Consider the following 25,302-nt stretch of genomic DNA (forward strand, 5'->3'; position numbering starts at 1 on the left):
GTAGAGGATGCACATCAGCTCCGCTCTGCAAGGTCATGGAGCAGAGGGAATAAGAGGCTGGTTGTACCACAAGTGCTTCTCAGTAAGCACTTATAAACCCATTGAGTATATTCCTTATCCTAATATCTATCCCTAGATAGCAGAGAATTCAAGTAAGGATATACAATCCTGTGTCATGTTTAAACTCCTAGACTTACTGGTGGAGAAAGATTGGGTCAGTTCCTTCAGCTTTCTGGGCCTCATGATGGTCACCTGTAAAGGGATGTCCATGCTCAAGAAGCCCTTATGGGATGTTGTATATCAAACTACATAGTGCAAGTAAACATGAAGAACTACATGGAAGTGGAATCGGAAGGGAAGCCATCCTAACTTCTAGGCTCCCCGAAGACATCACTTCAGGATGGGGAATGGCAGCTCCAAACTTAGTGCTTGCCACAATAAGCACCATACCAGTAGCATGTCACCTGGGTCATGCCAGCCTCATTTAAATTAGGTGAGTCCACACTTGGGACCCACTCCCAGCATGTGAGCAGAATTCAACAGGACTCACTTACCAATGCCACACCTAGTGGCAACCACATAACCCTTTTCTGTGCCATGCCCCCAAGGGCAGTAGCAAGGCCACCATGGGTCACTGCCAAGACAATAAACCACGGAGCACATTTTAAATCTTTTCTAGAAGCAAAGCTAAGGAAGAGAATTTTTTCTGAATGAGCCAATGTTCCGACAGAGAGCATTCAATAATGTCAGACACACGCTGAAGTCCCAAAATAGCTTTTTCCCAGAGCCAAGCTTATGTGCTGGCACTCCTTGGGAAGAACTTCAAGTCTCTCATAATTCTTGGGATGTGGCAATGAGCAAAGAAGAAAGGGTATTGCTTTTCTGCTTTTTTTTTTAACAGAGGACTGATTAACTCCCAAGGTTAGTCCCAGGGGAAAGACAATCTCTACTCTACTTGTCTTCCCATCTGTGCTCTGAACTCATTTCTTACACTGTATTTCCTGAAAGAGGTAAAGTCTCTTCTCAAAATGTTCTTAACCTGCTGGGCCCACATCCTTTAATATATAACTCTACAGTATCTCTCACAAGGAAAAAGAATGAGGAAAAGGATGAGGAGAAGGAGGAGAAGGAAGACTGATAAACTGCGGCCAGCTGAGCAAAGCAGAACTGACAGTGTGCTGGTCCTTAAGTGTAGACTTCAAGAAACTCAAATGTTGTGCATCACTCTCATCTTCTTACAGCATCCCTGTGACAAGAGCATAACTAAATGGATGCTGTGTGCCCAGAAGATGAGAGTCAAGTAAAGTAGGATGTCTCCAGCAGAGATCCCCAGCCATCCACAACATGAGCAGGGTCCCTATCAAAGGGGTTAATAGACTGTTACAGGCTACCTGTAGGCTAATTAGCTCTCTGTCTCTGTAGTGACTGCTACAGAAGCAGCCCCACCTACTCATCAGGAAATCCTCATGTTGGAAAAAAATTGGGACCTTCCAGGTATTCTCTACTTTAGCATTTTAGAAATAAACAAAGTTACACACACACACACACACACACACACACACACACACACGTCTTAAGAACCAAAACTGGGCTGCTTGTGTTTTGTTTTTATGTAAAAGTGCAATCTATCAAAGTAACCACTGTCAACTATCACCATCAATTCAGAAAAAAATGGGGCATTTTAACTCTAAAACTGAAGAGGAATATAGTCCTGGGATATAAATATAGCATAGTCTTTTCTTTCTAAGCAAAGGCTGTACTCCATATATGAGCCTTTTTCTTTCATTCTGTCACAGACTGATGAAAAACTTGGTCACCAAATAGTTCTGTTCTGTGTGTGAACAACCTCCCTCCATGCTTTATGGTAGGAACTGTCAGGAAAATAAGAAGTCAATTACATAAATTCTAAGACTTAAATCTAGCTTCTGTTTGTTCTGTGACAACATAAAACCTACCCTTTTCTCCACTGAAATAGAAAGTAAAATTAAAGATAAACTTCCGTTTCCCTAGCTGGGCCACTGAAGGCAACACGGGTGACCAGTAACTCTATGAGAGTCCCTGCTGAGCATGTACAGCAGTGTTCTATCCGTACGCAAAGGACACATAGGCTTCATCAAGTTGGACCAAGTGACCCTTCTTAAATATATTATCCAGAGCAGTCTACTCAGTGAAAGAGACCATGCTGGTCTTTGTACATAAAAATAATAATAAAAATCAAAACCTCTAAGACCTTCCAAAAGAAAAAAGATACATTTGATCACCTCTATTATACCTCCCCCACTAGCTACCAAGAGCTCCTCTGAGCATCCAGCGCAGTCACCAAACCCCACCTCCATGGGGACATTTGAGAAGCACTCTGCAGACACATGAGACATCCTCAGCTACTCCCATGGTGGTAATAATATACAAATGGGATGGGGGAAGGTGGTGGTCCAAATGGGAGCTGCACCAAGGGCTTCAGACCATACAATGTTACAGAATGGAGAGAGGCTCTGATAACAGCTCAGTCACCCACGAGTGCTTTCTCTGGGCCATGAAGAGCTAACCCATGATTCTTTTGGATAGATGGAGCCCTAAGAGAAGGAAGATCCCCCACAGTGGAAAGTAGTTATAAGAGTCTTGTCATTCAAAACTCCCAAGCACATCACAGACACCAGGCTGCCTCTGGCTGTAACACTGGTGTAATCATAGCAGGCGTCTGTTCCATCTGGAAATTTTGAGACTACTGTGTGACTCACGCTTTCCTTTCCCTATGCCATGAAACCATTAGACTTTCCAATAGAAACAAGACCTTAGTATGAGGCCTAGACGTCTAGGCCAACGAGCATGAGAGCAGAGAATAAAATAACCCTTAGCTGGCAGTAGCCACTGAGACTTTGGGTGCCTGTGTTCTGAGATGCAACGCAGTCTACATACACATTGTGATCCACATAGTGGGGGTGTTATAGTGGTCTTCTAGATGTTACAGTACTGAAGGTAATAGACAATGGCAAGCTTCTCTTGGCTGTGTTTCTGAACCTGACGCCTAGCCAACTGGGAAGCAGAGGTGACAGGTGAGCAGAGAAGTGCCTAAGGCATGTGTCCTGCATCTTTTGGGCATACCCCCAATTAAGAGAACAAGTCATTCCTCTCTCTTGCACAGCTCTGGCTTGTCAGATTGTTACTAAGCTCTGTGGTAGGGCTATCATACAGCCTCAAGGACCCAGTACTGAGTACCAAGAACTGGAAAGCCTGGGATTTGAGAGCTAATACCCACCTTGACCCATTCCTGTGCCTACTGTGCAGGCACTGAGTAACACAGGACAGGCACCTCACTTTGCCGAGTTACATTCATACAGGAGAATAGACAATGAACATTAAGATAAATACCCTGGCGTAAGGGAGCAATTTGGGGATGATAGAAGACAAATTGGCAGATCTTAAAGAAAATAGCCTTGGAAGGAAATCCAGGAAAGTCTTCTCAGAGGAGCAAATATTGCAAATGAAAACTAAGACTGTATATGTCTAGCAAAGAGCTGGGGAGAGACAGCAGAGAAAGGCAACATCATCGCAAGGACAAACGGTCTGAGCTGGAAAGGAGGGTAGCTCATTCAAGAAGAAAAGAAAGGCCAGAGCTCTGGGCAAGGGGGCACAGGTGATTGACATAAGTTTGGTGCGGGAACTACTTGTCACTTGGACCTTGTGGACCTTGGACCAGGGTTCAGAGGGGTTTCGGTTTGGGGATCTTGTGGGGATTTTTTTTTCTTGTATGCATGTATAAAGAGAGGTAAGGGATAACACAGCAGAGATGTAAGGGAATCTGACTGCATTTAAAAGAGTCCCAGAATGCTCTGTGAAGGATGAGCCAAAAAGAGGACAGACCAGGAAGACTGGAAGCGCCATCACCTTTGTGACCTTCAGAGGTCCTAGCCGTACTTCATCTGAGCTCCCTGAAGCCTGCATTTAGAGTTCACACATTCTTTGGGCTCTAGCAGACTAGAGTAAAGGTGCAGATAGTTTTGTTCAGTTAGCACATTTTCTTGATAAGCACTTCTTGTTCCTTTCTCAGAGCTAGAGCCATGCCCAGTGCATGCCCACGAGGGCCTTCCTTTGCCAGATGCCAAGCAACTATCAAGACACCATAACTCTGTGTCAACGTGGTATTAGGTTCATCCCTCCCGCTGGGTAGAATTAAAAGGACGTGGAACCTGGTCTGAACTAGGAGAACAAATCGACACCAAGACAAGCACGGGAAACCCAGGCCCAGGTAAGGCTCTCCAGTGCACTAGGAGATCTGACAGTAGAGAAGCAGGAAGATAGGGGTCAGGAAAGTAATAGCAGTGTTAGGAGAGGTCTATTCTGACAGGGGGAATCCTAGGCTTTCCTAACTTGAGCTAAGTGCTAGTAAAGGAAAGAAGGCCTAGGGAACGAGGCCAAGGTACAGAAATATGACCCTCTGGCTAGACTGCTGGAATATAAGGGTTCCCATGAACACAGCGAAGGTTCTCCAAAGCCAGTCCGCCTTGGGTGACCTTCTGACTACCCAGAGGAACATCACTGAGATCAGCCAAGATCATGTGAATCCGGCTAGAACTGTCCAGCCAATTCAGAGACACACATGAAGAAATAAAAATGGTCTACTTGCTTTTAGGTATGGCACTTGGAAGTTGTTTGTTATGCAGCAATAACGAACTAATATTGAGAGAACTCAAAACCAGAAGCTAGTGCTAACTCTCCGTAGCAGATCTCTGGTAAAGCCACAGTCATGTTTGTTTCCCTGAGTACTGAGTATCCAGGTCACTGAACAGAGGTTATGGACCTGGAGAGTTATTCTTGAAGTTAACTTTACACATCCTCTAGTACCTTTTTGGAAACACCCTTCTGTCTTTGGACTTTGGTTTTGTATCTGGAATGAAAACACTGGAAGATTTCTAAAGAGCTGCCTCATCAAATGCTCGGCACTTAAGTGACTCTGAACTCTTCTTTGTCCACCAATCTGGCATTTAACCAAAATGCTTTTTTTTCACAGTGAACTGCCTACCATGCTATGGCTATACCATACCATGTTGACACAGAGTTATGGTGTCTTGATAGTTGCTTGGCATCTGGCAAAGAAAGGAACAGAGCTGTAGACTCAAGAATGACTATAGTGTTGGCCCTGCTCACCAGTATCCTGGGGTCCCTGGGCTCATTGTCTAATGAGTGCAAAGGTATAACCTGGTGGGTGACTTGAAAACCGAAGAGGTCAAATGCTGATGACAACAGAAGGAGGAACTCAGGTTCACAACTTCCTGAGGGGGATACATGTCCAGCATCCTAGTGACCCTGGACTCGTGGATTCTTGCAAAGAGTTGAAGGAAGAATTGAAGCAAAATAGACCCCAAAGTTCTCCACACCTCTAATTACAGCTATCCTCCAAGACTTCTTTCATCTAAGAAAGAGTTGGACATGTAGCATCATCTGAAGTGGGCCCCAGAAACTATACTACCATGAAACCAGGGGGCGATGGATTTGGTGTTCCTCTCAAAGCCTGCTCGGCGAGGCAGCTGTTCCTCCTTGAACCATCGCACAATGACTTCTCTGGAGAGTGGACGTAGAGGTCGCTCCCAGGTCCTGCAAGGAAGAAAGAGAGTGAGAGAGGAGATGGATCAGAGAGGAGGAAGAAAGGGAAGATGAGGGTTAGGGAGGAGAAAGGTAACAAGTAGAGTGGAAAGAGATGGCAGAGCAGATAAAGGCATTTGTTCCCAAGTTGACCCGTGTGAGTTTGATTCCAGGAACCCACATGCAGAAAATTGACTCTCACAGGTTGTCCTCTGACCTCCACATGCATGATCTGGCATGTGTATATGTGTGTGTGTGTGTGTGTGTGTGTGTGTGTGAGAGAGAGAGAGAGAGAGAGAGAGAGAGAGAGAGAGAGAGAGAGAGATTAATAAAAAGTTTTAAAAGCATAGAATGGAGAAGGCATCTCTAATTATTTTCCCAGATTCAGAAAACACACAAGAAATTTATCTCATAAAAATTAAGCATTTCTGCGTACTAGAATAGTCTACTTCCAAAAATCAAAAGATAAATGACAAAACTGATTTGTCACAGTGTTTTCCTCTAACTTAAGGAAATACTAGATATGGATAAATAGCATAGAGCACACAGTGAGAGAATGGACTGGACCACAGATAGAGAAGAGCATGGCCCTTCGACATTTGTGAATTGCTTTGTCTGGCTCATAGACACACATCCACTTTGAAATGTACCCCAAGACATATTTCCTCAAACAAGGTTGACAGCAAAACAAGGTGGGCTGGGATAAAGGATATGAAGATGCAACGCATTGGTATTAGCCCTGTGCAGGACCACTGAATCTCAAAAGCACACAGCCCTGGGACAAACACCCTGCTTGGGGGGAATATCTTTGCAGATGACAGTTGCCTAATGTAAAATTAATTTCTGCAAGTTTATAAACAGAGCCCTGTTGGCAGCGGCAAAAAGATTTGAAATAGCAATAGACTGATAGACTGATAAGAGTCTGATGACTAATGGCAAAGCCACACTGCAGACTACAAGGTGGCTATTTAAAAAGAGAGGACAAACAAGGTGGTTTGCTTGCTTGCGTGCGTGCGTGCGTGCGTGCGTGCGTGCGTGCTTGCTTGCTTGCTTGCTTGTTTTAATGTTGGCAGCTGAACAAAAAAGCCCAGGGGTTAGGATGGGGTACAGATAAGAAGCTGAATCAGTGTCTACGGTGGTACAGTGAAGAGATGGTACCCAAGGAGAGAATCAGATTTCTCTACGAACACCAAAGCTTCTAAGACCTTCTAGTTTAGGAGTCATACACGAGGAGGGAAGGAGGAAGGAAGAGGGGATGGGGAGAGAAGATGGAAAGGCAGAGTCAGCTCTTAGTGGATTCTAAAGGCAAGGAGTGGTGGGTTATGAACAACCCCAAACTCCAATCAGAGCAAAGTTAGACAAACTACATTATCTGGGGGTGAACTGACTCCTGAACATTCCCTGAAGACAAGGGAGCCACAGGCATGCAATCCCACTTATCTGGTCCACAGGAAGTAGCTCTTGTGCAAGGATGGCCAAGGGGCCTTGAGACAAGAGGCCAGATCCCAGGGCTGTATAGCAAGACAGGCAGAACATGGAGGGGCTCCAGGTGGCCTGTGTCTTTGGCTTTGCCAATGAGGGGTTGTCACTGAAATGTCCTTGGCAAACAACACCTCTAGGGACACAAATATGCGCAAGAACCTCTCGATTCTACCGATACTCATGTGTAAACCTGCTGTTCAAACTAGGTACAAACCAGCTCCATCCATGGTTAGAAAAGGCTATGGTCCTAATTCTCAGGTACTGGGCCATATTAATTCCATCTTAGGCCTTTCATTACAAGGTTTTGACCAGGGTCAAGGAGTCTAAAATTATGGAAACACTTGGGATATTTGTATATGCAGATTTTGAGGGAAAGAGGCTATATAGTTTTCTTTAGATTATCAAGGATGACAAGAATCCTTGATCTCTGAGAGTTTAACCCCCAAATTGCAAAGTTGTTTGAGAGGTCCAGATCGTACCTCATTTCTATGTTCTGCCCATTATATAGACTGCAATGTTGAAGCCCTGGAAGGCAAGTGACCCACAAGTAACAAACAGAGCCTGTACTAGAATCCATGGAGCTTGTCTCATGGGTCCACAGCTCTTCTTGGAGTATACCTATCCTAAAATACCTGTCAGGTCCTGTGAGGGGTGATGGTGGACTGGTATCAGGAAGTTGGTGATAGAGTCTTGCCTCCTGCTCATGGTTCTGGCCAAGTTCTTGGAACATGGTGCTTAGGCCAGCAACAGTGCCCTTCTGGATGGCGCGGAGTGAGTGGCGCCGGTATTCATCCCGGGCTCGTTGAGCACGACGACTCCTCTCTTCATCAGCCGCCTTGGATCTCCGCACTGGAAAGGAAAACAGATTGGTTGGCCTTGACCCATACCCCAAGCTGTGCACTGGGTAAACACAAACAGTATTGTATACAACTTACTTGGAATTCCATGATTCCTTGGGAATTGGCCACACAGAACCCCATAGCCTATAAGAAGCTTGGCTCCTCTACAGATGTAGCAAAGCACTCCCAACCGTGTAAGTTTGTATGTGTGGGGGTGGGGGGATGTGCGCGCGTGCGCGCATGTGTGTGCGTGCGTGTGCGTGCGTGCGTGCAAGCGTGCGTGAGTGGGTGGGTGCATACGTGGGGGCGTGCATCTGTGTGTAGCTGTTAAGGGAAGTTTGATGCAGAGAGAGTGAAGACCAAACAAAGACTATTGGAATCAAGGGCTTCTGTTTGAACTAGTCATTCTGAAGTCTGCTTCTTGCTAGGCCTCTATCTTCCTCCAAAATCCAAGGATTCTCAATAGAGAACTCTAGAAGCTGACCACAGACTTTGAATTGTGCAAGATTAATGATTACACTGGCCTGGGGGACCACATCCACTTCCAAGAAGGAGAATCTTAGTCTATCTACTCAATGTGCATCACAGGCTCTACAGCTCTCTAGAAACCACACTTTGTCGGCATTTGGAGGACACAGGTGAGTAGTTCTAGTCTACAAAGAGTGTTTCTCCTTCCCAAGTGATCAGGAGCCTTTCCTGAACTTGGCATCTCCCACATCCAAGCACATAGTCTGTGTCTACAGATACATTTACAGAGTGATGTTGAACACAGAACATCTCCTGCCTTTTGAACTTCACAGGGACAGGTTCTTTGACCTGCTCATTGTCCAACTCCAGTGTCTGGAACAGATTTGGCAGACAAGATATTGTTCTAGGTGATAAGGGCATCCAGTATGTTAGGGAGATGGCTCATGTTTGCCATACAAAAATGAGGTTGTGCATTCCATTCTCAACACTCGATAAAAAAATGGGCATGGTGGCATGTGCCAGAAATCCAGCTCTGGGGAGGAAAAGACAGAGAATCCCTGGAGCTTTCTAGTTGAATCTGTGAGCTTCAGGTCCAAGGAGAGACCGTTTCAAAAAACAAAGTAGAAAGTGACAGAGGAAGAAATTCAAAATCAACCCACCAGCCTCAGCATGCACAAGTGAGTACAGGCACAGACACACACATACACATGTATGTATATGCACACACACATTTTTAAAAATCAATGATTTTTAAAAGCATTCTATGATTTGGCTCTGCATTTTACTCTAAGTTGGCTAGAGAGAAGACATAGAAGCAGACCCTTCTTTCAACCACTTTGATCAAGCTGGGGAAAGGATAGATAACTAGTACTAACCTTAATGAAAATGGTCATGAGTGTCACTTGAAAAAAGGAAAAAGAAAACCAGGGTCCACAGACAGCATTCACCAAAATTCATGTTGAGGTGTAAGGCCTTTAAGAGAGACTGGAGTCATCTTTGTAAGGCTGGATTAATTTTCCTGGGGATAGATCAGTTCTTGGGAAATAAATGTCTAAAATAGATCAGCTCCTTTGTCCCTTCTCTGCCTCTGCTTGCTCTCAGCCAGAGAATAAATCTGTTTCCCTTGTGAATTACTGAGTCTTGTGAATTACAGTGAAAGACAATGAACAAGATAGTATGGAAAGATCAATTGCTTTCTAAAGAAAGGAGGTGAGGAGCCCATTCCAGGAAGAAACTCTGGGATTCAGTGATCCAGTGACTCATCTGTAGGTCTCTAGCAGCAAGAATTCAGTGAAGCCTGCTTACACTGTGGACAGAGGGTTAGACGGAATCAGGAAATCTAGGACTGACTTCGCCATCATTATACAGTGCAGTATTGGAAGCCTCTGCCATACAAAGACGAACAACTACATGGAGTTTAACGTCCCTAAGAGACAATGTAGAGGACCAGACAGATATAGATTTTGCTATTGAACCCCAGCCTGGTATAGAACAATATCAGTTTTGAGTTTTCTTTCCCTGGACAATAGAGATGGTGACACTCTTCGTCTGAGGGTGCTACACTGCTGGGCTGTCCCAGAGTAGCATCCCTTCCACTCAGCTCTGTGACACTGAGGAAACACAGCAATGTCTGCTTTCCCTCTTGGTCACACAGCTCTAAAGGTACAACAAGGACAGTGTTGAAAGGGTGTCAACACTTCAAATAACATGTTGATCAGGTGTGGTAAGATAGTCCTATAGCTCTAGGACCCTAGAGACTGAGGCAGCGTGATTTTGAGCTTCAGCATAGTCTTTATAAGAAAACCCTGTCTCACAAACATGAATGAATGAATGAATGAATGAATGAATGAATGAATGAATTGCATAGTCATTCATTTAGTTGTATTTAGTTGTCTACATGTGCCAGCTGTAAGTACACTTAACAATTATACAACCCAAGCACCATATAACTCCAGGAGACCCAGTTACAGTGTTTGTCCCTCAGAGAACTTACAATTTAGTAGGTAAAACAGCACTAAACAGTGGCACTATGGTGGGGTGTGCATTGGACCTCAGGGTCCCCAGAGGAGGAACATGCAGACATGGATAGCTTCTGGAAGCAGGGAGAGGTCTAAGCTGATGCCTGGGAGATTCAAGAGATTTGACCAACAGTAGCCAATAGAAGCACTTTCTTAGTAGAGTTGTCTCAGAGGCCAGAGGGAGGAGGTGTCCCTCCTGAAACAGTACAGCATCACTGAAGATGTGTAAGGCAGAAAAAGCCACTTTAAGACTTGTGACTATTGTGTTCTAATGCTGTCTTGAAAGATGACTGGAAACCACTAGAGGGCAGAGTCCGGTCTACACTCTCGAGAGGTTGCTTGAGCTAAATAGCACTGGAGGGAACCCGAAAATGAGAATGAAGATACAGAAAACAGGAATGCCCTCAGCGAGGAGAATGGCTGAAGCAACTGCATATAAAGTTAGAAAGAAAACGAGCAGAATCTGTAAAATTAGGTTGGACTATTATTATTACTATCATTATTTACCTTACTTACAGGGGCATGGCGGGGGATATGTAAAAGTCAGAGAACCACAGTGGGACTCCGTTCTCTTCTCACCTCATGATTCCCAAGGATTGAACTCGGGTCATCAGACTTGGCAGCAGTTGCCTGTACCCACTAATCCAGTCACAGGCTCCTTGGTTAGTTTTTATACTGAGACTGAGCAGAAAGGGGAGACCTAAGGACCAGGTTCTTGCCTTTAAAAAATTACAGTGGGGGCTGGTGAGATGGCTCAGTCAGTGGGTAAGAGCACCCGACTGCTCTTCTGAAGGTCCTGAGTTCAAATCCCAGCAACCACATGGTGGCTTACAACTACCCATAACAAGATCTGACGCCCTCTTCTGGAGTGTCTGAAGATAGCTACAGTGTACTTACATATAATAAATAAATAAATCTTTAAAAAAAAATTACAGTGATTGATTGATTGGTTGGTTGATTGATTGAAAATTGGTGACTTGTTGGTGTGTGTATGTGTGTGTGTGCATGCGCACACATGTGTATAGGTATGTACACGAAGTGTGTGCATATGAGTGTGTATCTGTGTGTTTGTGCATGTGTTACATATAAACATTTAATTTCTGTCATCTGTGATTTTTTTTTTTTGGTCCTTTTGAGTCAGAATCTCTCTAGATAGCCCTAGCTGGCCCGGAGCCGGCTACACAGACTAAACCAGCCTCAAACTCAACATATCTGTCTGCCTCTACCTCCTGAGTGCTGGGATTAAAGGTGTGTGTCACCAAACCCAGCATCTCTCTGGGATTTTGAACAGAGACTTCACTAACTACATTTTCTTTTCCTGTCTAGAGAAGGAGGGCTTCGTGGAATTGCTTTGAGATCTCAATGAGGGGTTTGCCCCGGCCCTGCGGCAGAGGTGTGCCTTAAACACGTTCAGGGTTCTCACTGTGAAGACTGCGTATTCTGGAACTTGAACACACCATTTAGAAACAGCCCAACCTTTGGTGGAGTTGAGAAATGGAATGACTAGTAGGAAGGAGGCATTTAGGTAGAGCCAGGAGTTCCTACCAAGGAACAGAATAAACGAACACAAGGAAAGAACAGCTTCTTAGCCTCTGGAGAAGGTATGTTCAGGGTCTCCGTTTTTCACAGCTGTCCTATGGCTCAGTCTGCTGGAGCCTGACCTCCTACATCCTAGTGCCTTTAGCAATAAAGATAACAGCTGGAAAGTGAGCATCCAAGTTGAAGAAAGCAAGTGAGATTTACCCAAGGTTCCGCTGGTCTAACAAGAGCAGCTTTCTCAGCTCCAATGCCAAGCTTTCTGGGGATGCTATCCATTACCCACTTCCCTCTAGCTTAGCCTGATGCATGACAACAGAGATCCCTGTGGTGGCCCAGGCCATACTGCTGGACCCTTTTAGGATCCAAGCTCTCCTCGGAGCATATCGATAGAACAATGGTTTCTTTGGGAAAGTGAAATAAGGCCCAAGAATTGGTGAGCAGCTCCACAGGAGAAGGGACCCCTAGATTACAAAAGTTAAGACGAGTACTAGTCAATGTTTTAATATTGAAAAAGGCACTCAGTGTTGAGATGGCTCCTGGTTTATGATGGTTGAATGTGTGACGTTTTTACAAAAGTAATGTAAATTCAGTCAAAACTGTACTTTAAATTTTGATTTTTTTGGGTCTCTTCTCAGGCTAGCTATATGCATATATATCTGCATATATGCATGCATGTGTGTGTCCATGTGTGTACACTGATTCTGGTCAGTGGATCTAACCCAGCCGGTGGCATCTGAACAGAGCACAACTGTACCCCCTCAGTGGGTTCTGTTGATGTGCCAGGGTATTCTGTCGTTTAGGGTTAGGATTAAGTCACAATTTCAACTTCAGGCTTCAGAGACATAAGTTGAAAAACTGTGGCTATGTCCAGGGAATAACAAGGTATCTGTCATTTTTTCCCCCTTGAGACCAACTAGCTGCTAAGAGGCCTCTTCACTGAGTTTGAGGATACAGTTCATCCTAGTGGAGAAGGATGGTGATGGGGAACTGAGGCAACTGCTCACCTTGCATCTTTAAGTCCAAAGGCAGAGAAATGGCTACTGTTCAGCATGCTGGCTTTCTCTTTTTGTCCCCTTATCACGTACAGCAGCACCCATATTCACCACGACTCTCCTCCCTCTCAGTTAATCTTCTCCAGACACACTCTCACAGATCAAGCTGGGATGAGCCTTCCAGTGGCCTAGAGCTTTGTTAATCTAGTGAAGCTTGCCCCACTGGAATCAACCATCACACTTACACACACACACACACACACACACACACACACACACACACACGAGGATACCAAAAGCCTTTTTTTTTTTTTTTTTTTTTTTTGTCTCTTGCCTTTCAACTTCTGGTTCACACTCTGAGAGCCCCTTTCCAGTTCAGCACCATTCTCAAAGCTCCCCCCAGGCTCAGCCTGCCACACACATCTAGCACTTTAACATTGCCAATGTTCAACCAAGAACCCAGACCCACTTCTCTGTAAGAGGGAGGGGGATAGAGCCAACATCATGGGGCTCCTGGGCCAGGCTTTGTGAATTTTCTCAGGCGGCTCTCTCAGTAACCCAGCAAGGAGTGAGATGATTGCACGTAGGAGGTTGATTTGGAGCCATAACCAAAACCACACAGTCGGAGGACCCAGATTGACCAAAACTCTTATTCAAGATGACCAAAGCCCATTTACATTTTAACCACATAGCAACAATGCTAATTTCTGGGTTATATATATATATATATATATATATATATATATATATATTTACCATTTACTGGATTCTCTCTAAATCTCTGATGAGCGAAATAGTCTCCAACTCTACAGCCCCACAAGTTCACAGTTGAAAAGTCATTAAGCATACTGCCATGCCTGACCTACCCAGACAGTTTCAGAGGTCAGACCTCTAAGATTTGAGCTGAGTAACTAATCCCCATTTGAGTGATATTGAGCACTGTATCCCCCACACACACACACACTTTTTTTTCTTAGTTGGAGAGTTTAATTTGACTGTTTTATCAAAACTGCTGCTCCTGACAGATTAATGGCCCACTATATCTTTCAGATTAAGTTAATTGAGTGCAGAATGGATTTGCTAGACTTGAATGACATGCTCTGAGTTTAGCTCATCATTCTTTAAGAAAGAATAATATGATTACCTCTGATTGGGGAGCCTGAATTATCATGTATTACAAGTTTTTCGGAGGTGTTTCCATTTTCAGCAGGCACACAGCATATTGAGCTACAATCAGGCAGCTCTCAGAGGACAAAATTTCCAGTCTCCAACAGCTAAAACAACAGCTCATGAGCTCTGCAGAAGCACTCCAGCCTTAGGTCCTCTCTCTTCATAAAGCAGAAGTACCCCAGAGTATTTGTTTGAAGTCACTCTGGTAAGTGGCCGAGCTATCCAGCCAGTGTTTCCCATAGTGACCTCATTGGCTTCATCTTGTGAATCTTGCTTTTCTTTTTCTTCTTCTTTTTTAACATTGGTGTTAACTTTTCTCATCCTATCATTTTCCTCTTCCTCCATTCTGAATTCAGATGAGTGGCTTCCCGTCTAGCTTTCCCCATCTTATCTTTGCAGCCTCGTTTTTCGTTGTGGCCCACAATGAACCCCAGGATGCAGCTACATCCTGTCTTGTGCATGCACTGTCTGCTTCAGTTACAACTACAAATATATCCAGAAACCAAGTATCTCAGAGCTGATTTTATGAAGGAGAGAGGCATAGACAGAGATACAGAGACAGGCAGACAGATAAAAAAACGGAAAGATAAAATACAGAGGCAGACAGATGCAGAGACAGACAGACAGACAGAAACTGAGACAGAGAGGCTGAGAGAGGGTGAATACAATGGGCGTCAAGAGCAAAGGTGAATTAAGAGTGTATGAGGATGGGGATGAAGAGAAGGAGCAGAGGTCAATAGCACATACTGCTCTTCCAGAGGACTGGAATTTGGTTCCAAGAACGCATCAAATAAATCACAACCACCTGTAACTTCAGCTCAGGGGATCCATCAACTTCTGCAGACACCCAAATCATGTGCATGCACACACACACACACACACACACACACACACCACTGGAAAAAAAATAAGTATTTTTTGAAAAGGACCTCTAGACATCCTCTCCTACATGCGGTGTGAACAGTAGTAAATGTTCAGAATGGGCTTTCTAAAAATAGTAAAAGTTAACCAAAGGCTTGAAAAAATACAGGAAGCATTTATTCAAAAAGCAAGGGTTCGACCCAAATGAGTTTAAATTTCCACCAAGAACTCCCAAAACTAGATGACCTCACTGGTAAAGTCTACCGAATACTTAAGCAAGAACTCCAACTCTTCAAGTACTTCCTAAATATGGAAAAAGTAAAGAGTTCCCACAATTTCTCATTCACTGACACCCAGACTACCTTAAAACCTGGCCAAGACTTCTAACAACGGAAGGAAGCATTGGCCAGTCTCCATTATGAATATTAATACAAAAATCCTCAACAAAATGTTCTCGTACCAGGGCTGGAAAGTTGGTTCAGTTGATAAAGTACCTGCTAGGCACCCATGGGGACCAAAGTTTACATTCTTTGCACCTATGCAAAATTTAGGAATGACAACATGCACCTGTAACCTCAGACTGGGAGAGGGGCAGCAAGTGGAGACAGGCAGGATCCTGGAGCACACCGGTCAGCCCAAACTAGCCAATCAGTGAATCTCCAGGTTCATGGGGAGCCTGTCTCAAAAAACTAACTAAGAAGAATAGAGGAAGACACCTACCACCAGATGTCTACATTTCCCTTCTATGTGTATCTGTGCACACACACACACACACACACACACACACACATACACACATACACACACACACACACACACACACACACACACACATACTTATATAAAAATGTAGATTAACCACACTAAACCTGGTAACAAATATTTTGAGAGGTTACACACATTAAATGAGAGTTATCCCAGGAACACAGGACTGACTTGAACCCATAACTCAAACATGGCATGTACCATATTAGTAAAGAGCAAAACCACATAATTATCACCACAGATGCAGAAAACCCAAATACCCCCAACAAACAATGACAGAAAGGAGCCTTTCCAACCTGGTGAAGGTTAAATGTGAAAAACCCACAGCACCACGCTTGCCCATAGAGGAAGGATGAACTCTTCCCCTACAGCCAAGAGGAAGGTGCCTGGGTTTGCTCCCGTACTCTTACTCAGCAGCTTCCGACCAGAACAACTCACAACACAGGGTGGATCAAATCAAAACAAGCAAAAAACCAACAAGTCAGAGAAATGCCAAGGAAAACACAAAAAGGCCAGGAAATACAAAATACTATGTTTTGGCATGTATGCGTGTTGGCCGAATCAGGCCTGCCCTACAGAGTGGTTGAGACACCATCGTAGAAAACTGATTTTCCCTTTACCAGTGAGTACCAATTACTAATAGATTCTTAGGCAGGACTGCTGCCCGATTATCCAGTTCCCTCTCTCAGTTCTGGGACCCAGTCTGGCTTTAAATTGCATGTTTCATGCACACTGGAAGGTCTGGGAAAAGATGAGGGAGAGGAGAAACATGATCAAAATATAGAGGTATGAAAAAAATTTAAATATCCTTAAACAAAAGAACTGAGAGAAGAAAAAATATTTTGAAAAAAAAGAAGTAAAACTTTCTCTTTTTAAATATAAAGTCATCTTATGTATAGAAAACTTCCAAAAATCTATAGTTAATCTATGTAAGCCAATAAGTGAATTAAGGGGTCTGCATATTATGCCTATATAATCTAAATATATTCCATTTACTTTGAAGGAATAATAAATTTATGCCCAAAACAAGGGTGTAACTATAAAATACTGAAGGAGATTAAATAAGACTTAAACAAAATGCTATCTTGTCAAATTCAAGGATTAGAAGATGAAATTTCTTTGAAGTCTTAAAGATTGAGCCCAGGGCCTCACATTTGCCAAGCAAGTATTTTACTACTGAGCTCTGACCCCACCTCTTAGGGTTTTTATGATTTATCTTGATTATTTTAATTACATGTAGGCATGTGCCTGTGTGTGCATATTTATCACTTGACACAGACACTAAGAACCAAACTGAGGTCCTATAGAAGAGTAGGAAGCATTCTTAATAACAGCCATTTTTCTAGTAGCCAGCTCTTTATGTTTTAAACAGAGGTTCACTACGCATGCTTAGCCTGTCATTGAACTTGCTGGGTAGGCCAGGCTAGCTTTGAACTTCCTCTGGGATTTCAGGCAGTATCCCATCGTGCCTGACACTGAGGACAGTATTGTGAATATGGCAACACTGCCCAAATTGGCATACAAATGCAATTCAGTTCCTATCAAAATCCCAGCAGCTCTCATTTCAGAAGTAGATCAGCTGATCCTAAAAACTGTGTGGAAATAACAGCCGTCCTAGAATAATTCAAATAATCCAATAAAGAAGAACAGCAATGGAGGTCTTATAATGCCCAGTTTCAAAGCTGACCACCAGGCTCCCATCATTTTAAGATTGCTGCCGACCTAAGAAGAGATAAATAAGGCAGCAGATCAGAGCTGAGCAGTCAGGGGCAGACATGGTTTGGGGAACCGTTTCTACAGGAATGTTAAGGGCTTTGAAAAAATAACCCTTCCACCAAATGCTACTCTGACAACTAAGGCCATCAGGAACGTCGTATTACACAAAAATTAACTTTAAACACAGCAGATGCCTAAGCATAAGAGCTAAAACTGTTAGTCTCTTAAAATAGAGATGGATGTCAGTCACTGTCCTGAGAGTAAACAACCGGCATCTTAGATGTTTCAAAAATCACAAGCGATGAAAGAAAATCAAAAAGAGAGAAAAAAAAAACGGGACTTGCCTAAACCAGGGGCTGTGCCTAACCTCTGGATATGGTCAGATTGAGGGATGGGGTCACCCACCCATTGCAAAAATTTTAACCCAGAATTGCTCCTGTCTAAAGGAAATACAGAGACAAAGAATAGAGCAGAGACTGCAAGAAAGGCCATCCAGAGTCTGCCCTACCTGGGGATTCATCCCATCTGTAAACACCAAACCCAGACACTATTGCTGATGCCAAGAGGTGCTTCCTGACAGGAGCCTGATACAGCTGTCTCCTAAGAGGCTCTGCCAAAGCCTGACCAATACAGATGTGGATGCTGGCAGCCAACCATTGGACTGAGCATGGGAACTCCAATGGAGGAGTTAGGGGAAGACTGAAGGAGCTGAAAGGGTTTGCAACTCCATAGGAAGAACAACAATATCAACCAACCAGACCCCTGAGAGGTCCCAAGGACTAAACCACGAACCAAAAGTATATATGGAGGGACCCAAGGCTTCAACTGCTATGTAGCAGAGGATGGTCTTATCTGGCAACAGTGGGAGGGGAGGTTATTGGTCTTGTGAAGGCTCAATGGCCCAGCTTAAGGGAATGCTTAGGGTAGTGAGGCAGGAGTGGGTGGGTGGTGGAGGAGTACCCTCACAGAAGCAGGGGGTGGGCAGATGGGATAGGGGGTTTGTGGAAGGGAAACCAGGAAGGGAGATAACAACTGAAATATAAATAATAATAAAATAACCAATAAAAATTTTAAGAAAAGAAAAAGAGAAAACAGGACTTCCCTATTGCAACTTGATACGCCAAGGTGGGTTGATATCCATGAAGGTCTCCTCTTCTCTGAGGAGAAAGGGAGGGAGGAATGGGAGAAAGGATAAGAGAGGGAAGGACTGGGTGAAGAGGAGGGAGGAGAAGCAGCTGTAGTGGGGATGTAAAATAAATAATGAATGAAAAAGAAAATGGGATTTCCTCATAATCCGTAAGTTTATATTTCAAAGGACTCCCCCAACAAAGCAGAAGAGGGCTGGAGATGTATCTCAGAGGTTAAAAGCACTGGCTACTTCTTCAGTTCCCAGCCCCCATGTTCAATACAAAGGTGGAGGTGGGAGCTGTGCTAAAAGTTAAGCCTCAGACAGCGCTGGAGGGTATAGGAATGGTACTGTCACCTTGGGAAACAGTGTAGCAGCTCAGCAAGATGCCAAACTTGGTCTCCATATGATGCAGAAATTTTACTCCTAGGGGTATATCCCGGAGAATTGAAAATACGTCTTTTAAGAAACATGTGCATTTGTTACAACAGTCAGAACAGCCCCAACATAGAAACAACCCAGTGCTTATTGTCCTTTAAGGGACAAAAACGTGATAATACGCATGGACTAGATTTTCACACAGATGTTAAAGGAGATGAGGTAATGATAGATGTTAGCAAATGAGTAGCTGGACCTTCACACCTGCTAAGTTAAAGAAGTCAGACATAGCTCTGGTTCTTCTCTTGCTCTCTTCCCTTTCTGTCCCTTCTCTCCCATTACCATCCCTTCTCTCTCTCCACATGCTCATAGCTGGCCTCTAGTCTCCTCTCCTCTTCTCTCTCTCTCTCTCTCTCTCTCTCTCTCTCTCTCTCTCTCCCTCCCCCCTCAACTCCCCTCCCCAATCCCTAAATAAACTCTGTTCCATACTATACCCATCGTGTGGCTGGTACCTCAGGGGAAAAGAATGCCTTAGCATGGGCCCACAAAGGCACCACCCTCTCCAAGCCCCACACCCAACCCCCACTATTCACCACCCACCACCCACCACCCCACTACCCCCACCCACCCTCACCTACCCCCACCTCTCTATCACCCCACCTGCCACCCCAACCCCACCCCACATCATAGCTAGCCTCTACCAAACATATTCTTGGCTTCCTTTTCTTTTTTATAAAACAAAACAAGGAATGTTCACTCTTGTGTTTACCGATGCTTGACATTTGAGCCCTTGCTGATCCTAGAGGGCTATCCCTCCCGCCCAGGCTCAGCCAACTACTAGAGTTAGTAAAAGGCCTGCCTTTCATAAGAAAACAATGCAAACAAAAGCCGCTGTGTGACCCTGAATCTTGTGTTACTCCTTGGTGCCTATGTTCTGTAAGTAAAGACATCTTAAGAGTCATATCTGCTAATATGGCAACATACCTGGTCTTAGCAAGGTCTGGCCACCTATTACAATGTTACCTTTCCAACCTGGCTCCACCTTGTTCTTCCCACTTGACTTTTTGAATCAGACAATCCTCAGGGTTTCCATACACAACATGCTTAGCCTACAATATCCCACCATTGTCACTGCCTTTGTCCACGCTGGCCTCCGTTTAAAGTGCACTCTTCAGGACTGGAGAGGTGACTCGGAGGTTAAGACTGATTCCTGCTCTTGAAAAGGAACAGAGAGCAGTTCCCAGTTCCCATGTCAGGACATTCACAGCTACCTACAATTCCAGCTTCAGGGTATCTAACATCCTCCTCTCACCTCCATAGTTACCCATCCGCATGTAAGCATACATACAGAGAAACATACATACATACACACACACACACACACACACACACACACAATCCTGAATGTTGCCACCTGTTCTTTGCTACCATTATTCCTAAATCACCAGCAGGTTCACTTCATACTACTCCTTTAGAGACCACCAGGACTTCCAACCTTGTGCCTGACACATTCTCCCTCGAAGCCCTGAGTCCATATATCCATCTGCTCTGGTTGGAAGTACCTCCAAGATAAGCCTCTAAGTGTCCATTTCTGAAGTCACTAGAGTACAGCTGTGATGGGTTAACTGAGAATGGCCCTCATAGGCTCACATGTTTGAACATTTGGTTCCCAGCTAGTGGAACTGTCTGGGAAGGACTGGGAGGTGTGGTCTTGTTGGAGGAGGTGTGTCATTGGGGGTGTGCTTTGGGATTTAAGAAATCCACTCTACCTGATAAAGAGGTCTCCTGAGAGGCTCTTCCAGATACTGACCGATACAGATGCAGGTGCTCGCAGCCAACCACCAGACTGAGCACAGGGACTCCAGTGGGAAAGTTAGGGGAAGGACTGAAGGAGATGAAGGGGCCTTGTCGGTCATCAGTGGGAGGGGAGGCCCTTGGTCCTGTGATGCCCCAGTGTAAGGGAATGCTAGAACAGTAAGGCAGGAGTGTGTGGGTGGGGGAGCACCCTCATAGAAGCAGGGTAAGGGGGGATGGAATAGGAGGATTGCAGAGGAGAAACTGGGAAAGGGGATAACATTTGAAATGTAAACAAATAATATATCCAATTTTAAAAAAAAAGAAAAAAGAAAGAAATTCGCTCCAGGCCCAGTGTCTGTCTGTCTGTCTCTTTGTCTCTCTGTCTCTGTCTTTTTCTCTCAATCTCTATCTGTCTCCCTATCTTTCTGAGTCTATCCTTCTCTGTGTGTATGTCTCTCTGACCCTATCTGTCTATCTTTATGTCCTTTCTCCCTTCTGCCTGCTTCCTACAGGTCACAAAGCTCTCAGCTACCGCTTTATCATCATGCCTGTCTGCTTCCAGCCAGGACAGTCATGGGCTAACCCTCTGAAACTCTAGTGCTTTCTTTTATAAGAGTTGCCTCGGTCATGGTGTCTCTTCATGGCAATAGAACACTAATTCAGACAACAGCATAGAGTCAGGAAACTATTGGCAACTCGGGAAATGTAATCTTTCATTCTGTAATGTAAGACGTCTCCAGGGCAGGCACATAAGCTCCTGAGTGTGAATTCCTTATCCCAGCAAAGCCATGCACATGGGTCTACCCTTGTGTGGTAAGGAAGGAGGCTGAAATGATGGCAGATCACAGGTACAGTGGGAGGAGCTGGTGGGGGAAGTAGGGCAGGCCTCCAGGGCCAAGACACAGCTCAACTCACGCTGTTCTTCCCATTCACGCTCCTCATTCTCACTGGCTTGGCAGTGTAGCTGGGCCTGCTTCAGGGTCCAATAGAGTTCCTTTGCCCTCTGCTCCTCTTGGAGTCGAATCTGTTCTTCCCCTCGCCGCCTCTCTTCTTCCTCTTTCCTCTGAAATATTATTGAAACAGAGTGGCATTAGAATGGAGAACTGTCTGTGGGATTAGAACAGGAATTGCAGTGGGGTCAAGCTGAGCTGCCGGGAATAAAGTGGCCAGTGGTTTAAAGAGCCCTTCCACTCTTGATCACTACACAACTGAAATGTGACAGTCATACTGGGCAAGAATCAAATGGATCAGTATATTGATGCAAACTTTATTTGCTGTTTTGCGGTACTGGGGATTGAGCCTAGACTCTAGATAAGCAGTTCTCAACCTCAACCTTCCGAATGCTGCAACCCTTTAATGTCATAGAGACATAATTCCTTATGTCATAGTGACCATCAACCATCATATTAGTTCCATTGCTACTTCATAACTATAATTTTGCTTCTGTCGTGAATTACAATGTAAATACTTGTGTTTCCTACAGTCTTAGGTGACCCCTGTGAAAGGGTCATTTGACTACCAAAGGGGTCAAGACCTACAGGTTGAGAGCCAGCCCTCACTCTAGAGCCTCATACTTGCTAGGCACCTGCCCATCACTGTGACATCCAGCCCAGCAAGATTTAAACTCTAAAGCTTCCTACAAAGCTAAGAGGACTCAGCTGTCCTCAGACTTGCTTCCATTAGAGGTCAAGAAAGCATACAGGTCAAGAGGGCTGAACCTGGTCTTTCTAAAGCCTGTCCATCTGGACACCGGGTGGTAACTTGACCAATCTGGATACAGTATTGACAAGACCACGGGTCTTTCACCTCTACTTATCACTACTGTTGGTCCATTTAATTGGCCTATTGAGGATGAGTGGCCAAGTCTAATTTGGTAGAGCTGCCAGGTTCAAGGCTCTGGTCTTAATAATTCTGAAAATAGTAGTACTTAGTGAATTAAAGTGAACAAAATTGATATTGTGTATGAATTGTTATTCATTATACTGTGGGAAGATACAAACATGTATACTGGGTTTCTGACATAGCTTGTTAATGATAATGAGTTGACCAGGAGCTCCAGGGTTCATTTTGTGGAGTTAGCCTAGCCTGGAGCCCAGTGGCTGAGCGCCAGTTCCTAGCAGATAGTCTGATAAGCAGACACATCCTGCTGGCCAATATAGTCTTTTTTTTTTCCACAAGTTTACAAGAGAATCAGTCAGTTTCTGGGACAGAGCTAGCAAGCTGGGTTTAGGTGGCTCTAGTTGATAATAAAGAGAACACCCTGAGAAACCATTAATCACTTCCCTGGACACCCTAGAAGCAACCCTAGCTACCATTCTGCTGCCCCAGGTTCAGAGCTTCACTTATGTCTTTCTTTCCTACCCATCTCTCTCCATTCTGCCTGATAGCTCGGGCATTTCCTTTGTTACTTCCCATTTCTTTCTGCTCAGGATATTTTTTCATCTCAACCACTCCCCCTCTCGTCCATGTAGTTTATACATTTTTCTAGCTTTCAGTACTATTTTAATGAAGAAAAAAAAAAGAAAAAAAGGCAATGTAGCTGTAAATTCTTAATTCTGTATTTTTAAAAATGATATTTTGGAGCTGGAGAAATGGTTCAGCAGCTAAGAGAACTAGCTGTTCTTCCAGAGGACTGGGGTTCAATTCCCATCACCCACATTACAGTTCACAACAGTCTTAAACTCCAGCTCCAAATGATCTGATTCCCTCTTCTGGCTTCCATGGACACTATATGCACATGGTCCACAGACACACATGCAGGGAAAACACCCATACAGATAAAATAAAAACTAAAATGAAAAAAATAATAATAACAATGACATTTTGTTGCTGCTGTTGCTCTCAAATGGTCGAGGACTTTTCTTCAACTCAATGATCAATTTGTGTTTCTAAAAATGTCAAGACTCACTCTCTAAGAATTAGAGACTACAGACTGAAGAAGCTATGTGGCTTTATTAAATCATTTCTAAGTCCTTACTGAGCACCTATGACACTCTCAGGTCTACTGTGGTGAAGCGTGAGAACTAGAGTCCTCACTCACTGGGAGCTTGCCCCCTGGTGGTGAAAAAACTAAACAAACAAGTTCAAGTCCAAGAAATTGCACAAAAGAATGACCAGTGTGGATAACAGTGTCTGCCACAGACTATGTGACCTATGGTGTGAAGATCTGTCACAGGAAATGGTACGTAATCTGACACCCAAGTTCCAAGCAAAACACAGCCAAGTGAGTACAGGAGAAGAACTTTCCAGACAGCAGAGTCACATATGCGAAAACCCATGTGTCACAATAAACACCAGCCTATTTGTGTATAGAGTTACTCACTGTGGCTAGAGTGGAAAAGTCAGAATTCTAACGTGTATGTGTTTGAGAAGCCCTCTGACACTCAAGAGACCTGCTGTGAGTAGTAACATGCTAAGGTTAAGGGAGCATGGGGGTTGAGGGCAAAGTTCACGCATGCGTATTAACTGGGGGATAAGCAGCATTCCGATGGGTAGGACCTAGTGGTGTGACTGAAAGACAGCAGATTAAGAAGACTAATAAAGAAAGCCAGGGTTAACATTATAACCTGGAAGGAAGGATGGTGGTGAACAACCAGGAAGAGGGAGCATTTAAGGCAGAGAGCAGTGAGCTGAAATGAAGCCTACTGAGTGAGACATGACAAAGATAAGGAAGCTCCCAGGGACAACTGGGTGTAGTCATTGGAAGTGACTAGAGATTGTGACGAGAGCAGCCTTCACGGAACAGAAGGATAGTTATCTAGACACCACAGAGAGAAAGAAGAAATGACCACAGACAGCCCATCGGGACATCCAAGATGAGAGAAATGTGGGCCTTAGGTAGACACGGGATGTCTTCTCAGCTCTGCGGCTCAGATCCCGCAAAGACAGACATGGGAAGGATAGGTTAGATATGTGGCTTTGACATGGGGAATCTTAAACCAGTTCCCAACTGATGTAAAACCCAAACCCATGTCTCCAGTCCTAATGCCTCCTGAGCTGTTTTGACTGATGCTGACACACAGCCCTTCATATTTTACCTAATATACTTTGTTTTCTTCCTCCAGGGCTCCTTAATCTCTGACCATGGCCACTGTTGTCACTCAGAACACAAGACACTAGCCAAAGCATCCTGCTGCAGACACTTCAAATCTTATCACCTACCCACAGGGGCCTTCCAGGAAGTCAGTTGACCCCTGTCAAAGCCAAGAGTCTCATATATAAACTGAATTAATTTGCCATTACAAAGCACACTGGCTGTATGTCTTAAACAAGAGAAGGCTTACTCACAGTTTTAGAGGTAGCACGTGCTAACACAGGTCAGCAGGTTTGATCCATTCCGAAGCTTCTCCTTGCCCTGAAAGTGGCCACCTTCCCACTGCTTCACACTGTGTCCAATTTATTCTCCTTAGAAGGACACTAGTCATATTGTATTCAGGACCAACCAACACTAAAGATTGCTTGTAAGGACCTTGCCTTCAAATACAGTTATGTGCCAAAGTACTGGGAATTTCAGACCTCAACATAGATGAAGAAGTGTGGCAAGCAGGAGAGGGGTGGAGGTGTCAAGAGAG

General features: G+C 44.3%; 1 protein-coding gene across 4 annotated transcripts in view; it reads right to left on the reverse strand.

The window, feature by feature from the left end:
- Positions 1–25,302, reverse strand: part of Sh2d4b (SH2 domain containing 4B) — a 91,765-nt gene that overhangs the window by 23,591 nt on the left and 42,872 nt on the right. For all 4 annotated transcript variants that reach the window (XM_021203944.2, XM_029541463.1, XM_029541464.1 and 1 more), the window contains 3 exons: positions 21,647–21,794; positions 7,695–7,911; positions 5,468–5,592 (listed from right to left, as the gene is read on the reverse strand). In XM_021203944.2, coding sequence (XP_021059603.1) covers positions 5,468–5,592; positions 7,695–7,911; positions 21,647–21,794 — 490 coding nt within the window. The remainder of the gene's footprint in view (positions 1–5,467; positions 5,593–7,694; positions 7,912–21,646; positions 21,795–25,302) is intronic.

Source organism: Mus pahari, chromosome 8 (assembly GCF_900095145.1).
Source record: "Mus pahari chromosome 8, PAHARI_EIJ_v1.1, whole genome shotgun sequence".
In the NCBI taxonomy this organism is placed as follows: Eukaryota; Metazoa; Chordata; class Mammalia; order Rodentia; family Muridae; genus Mus; species Mus pahari.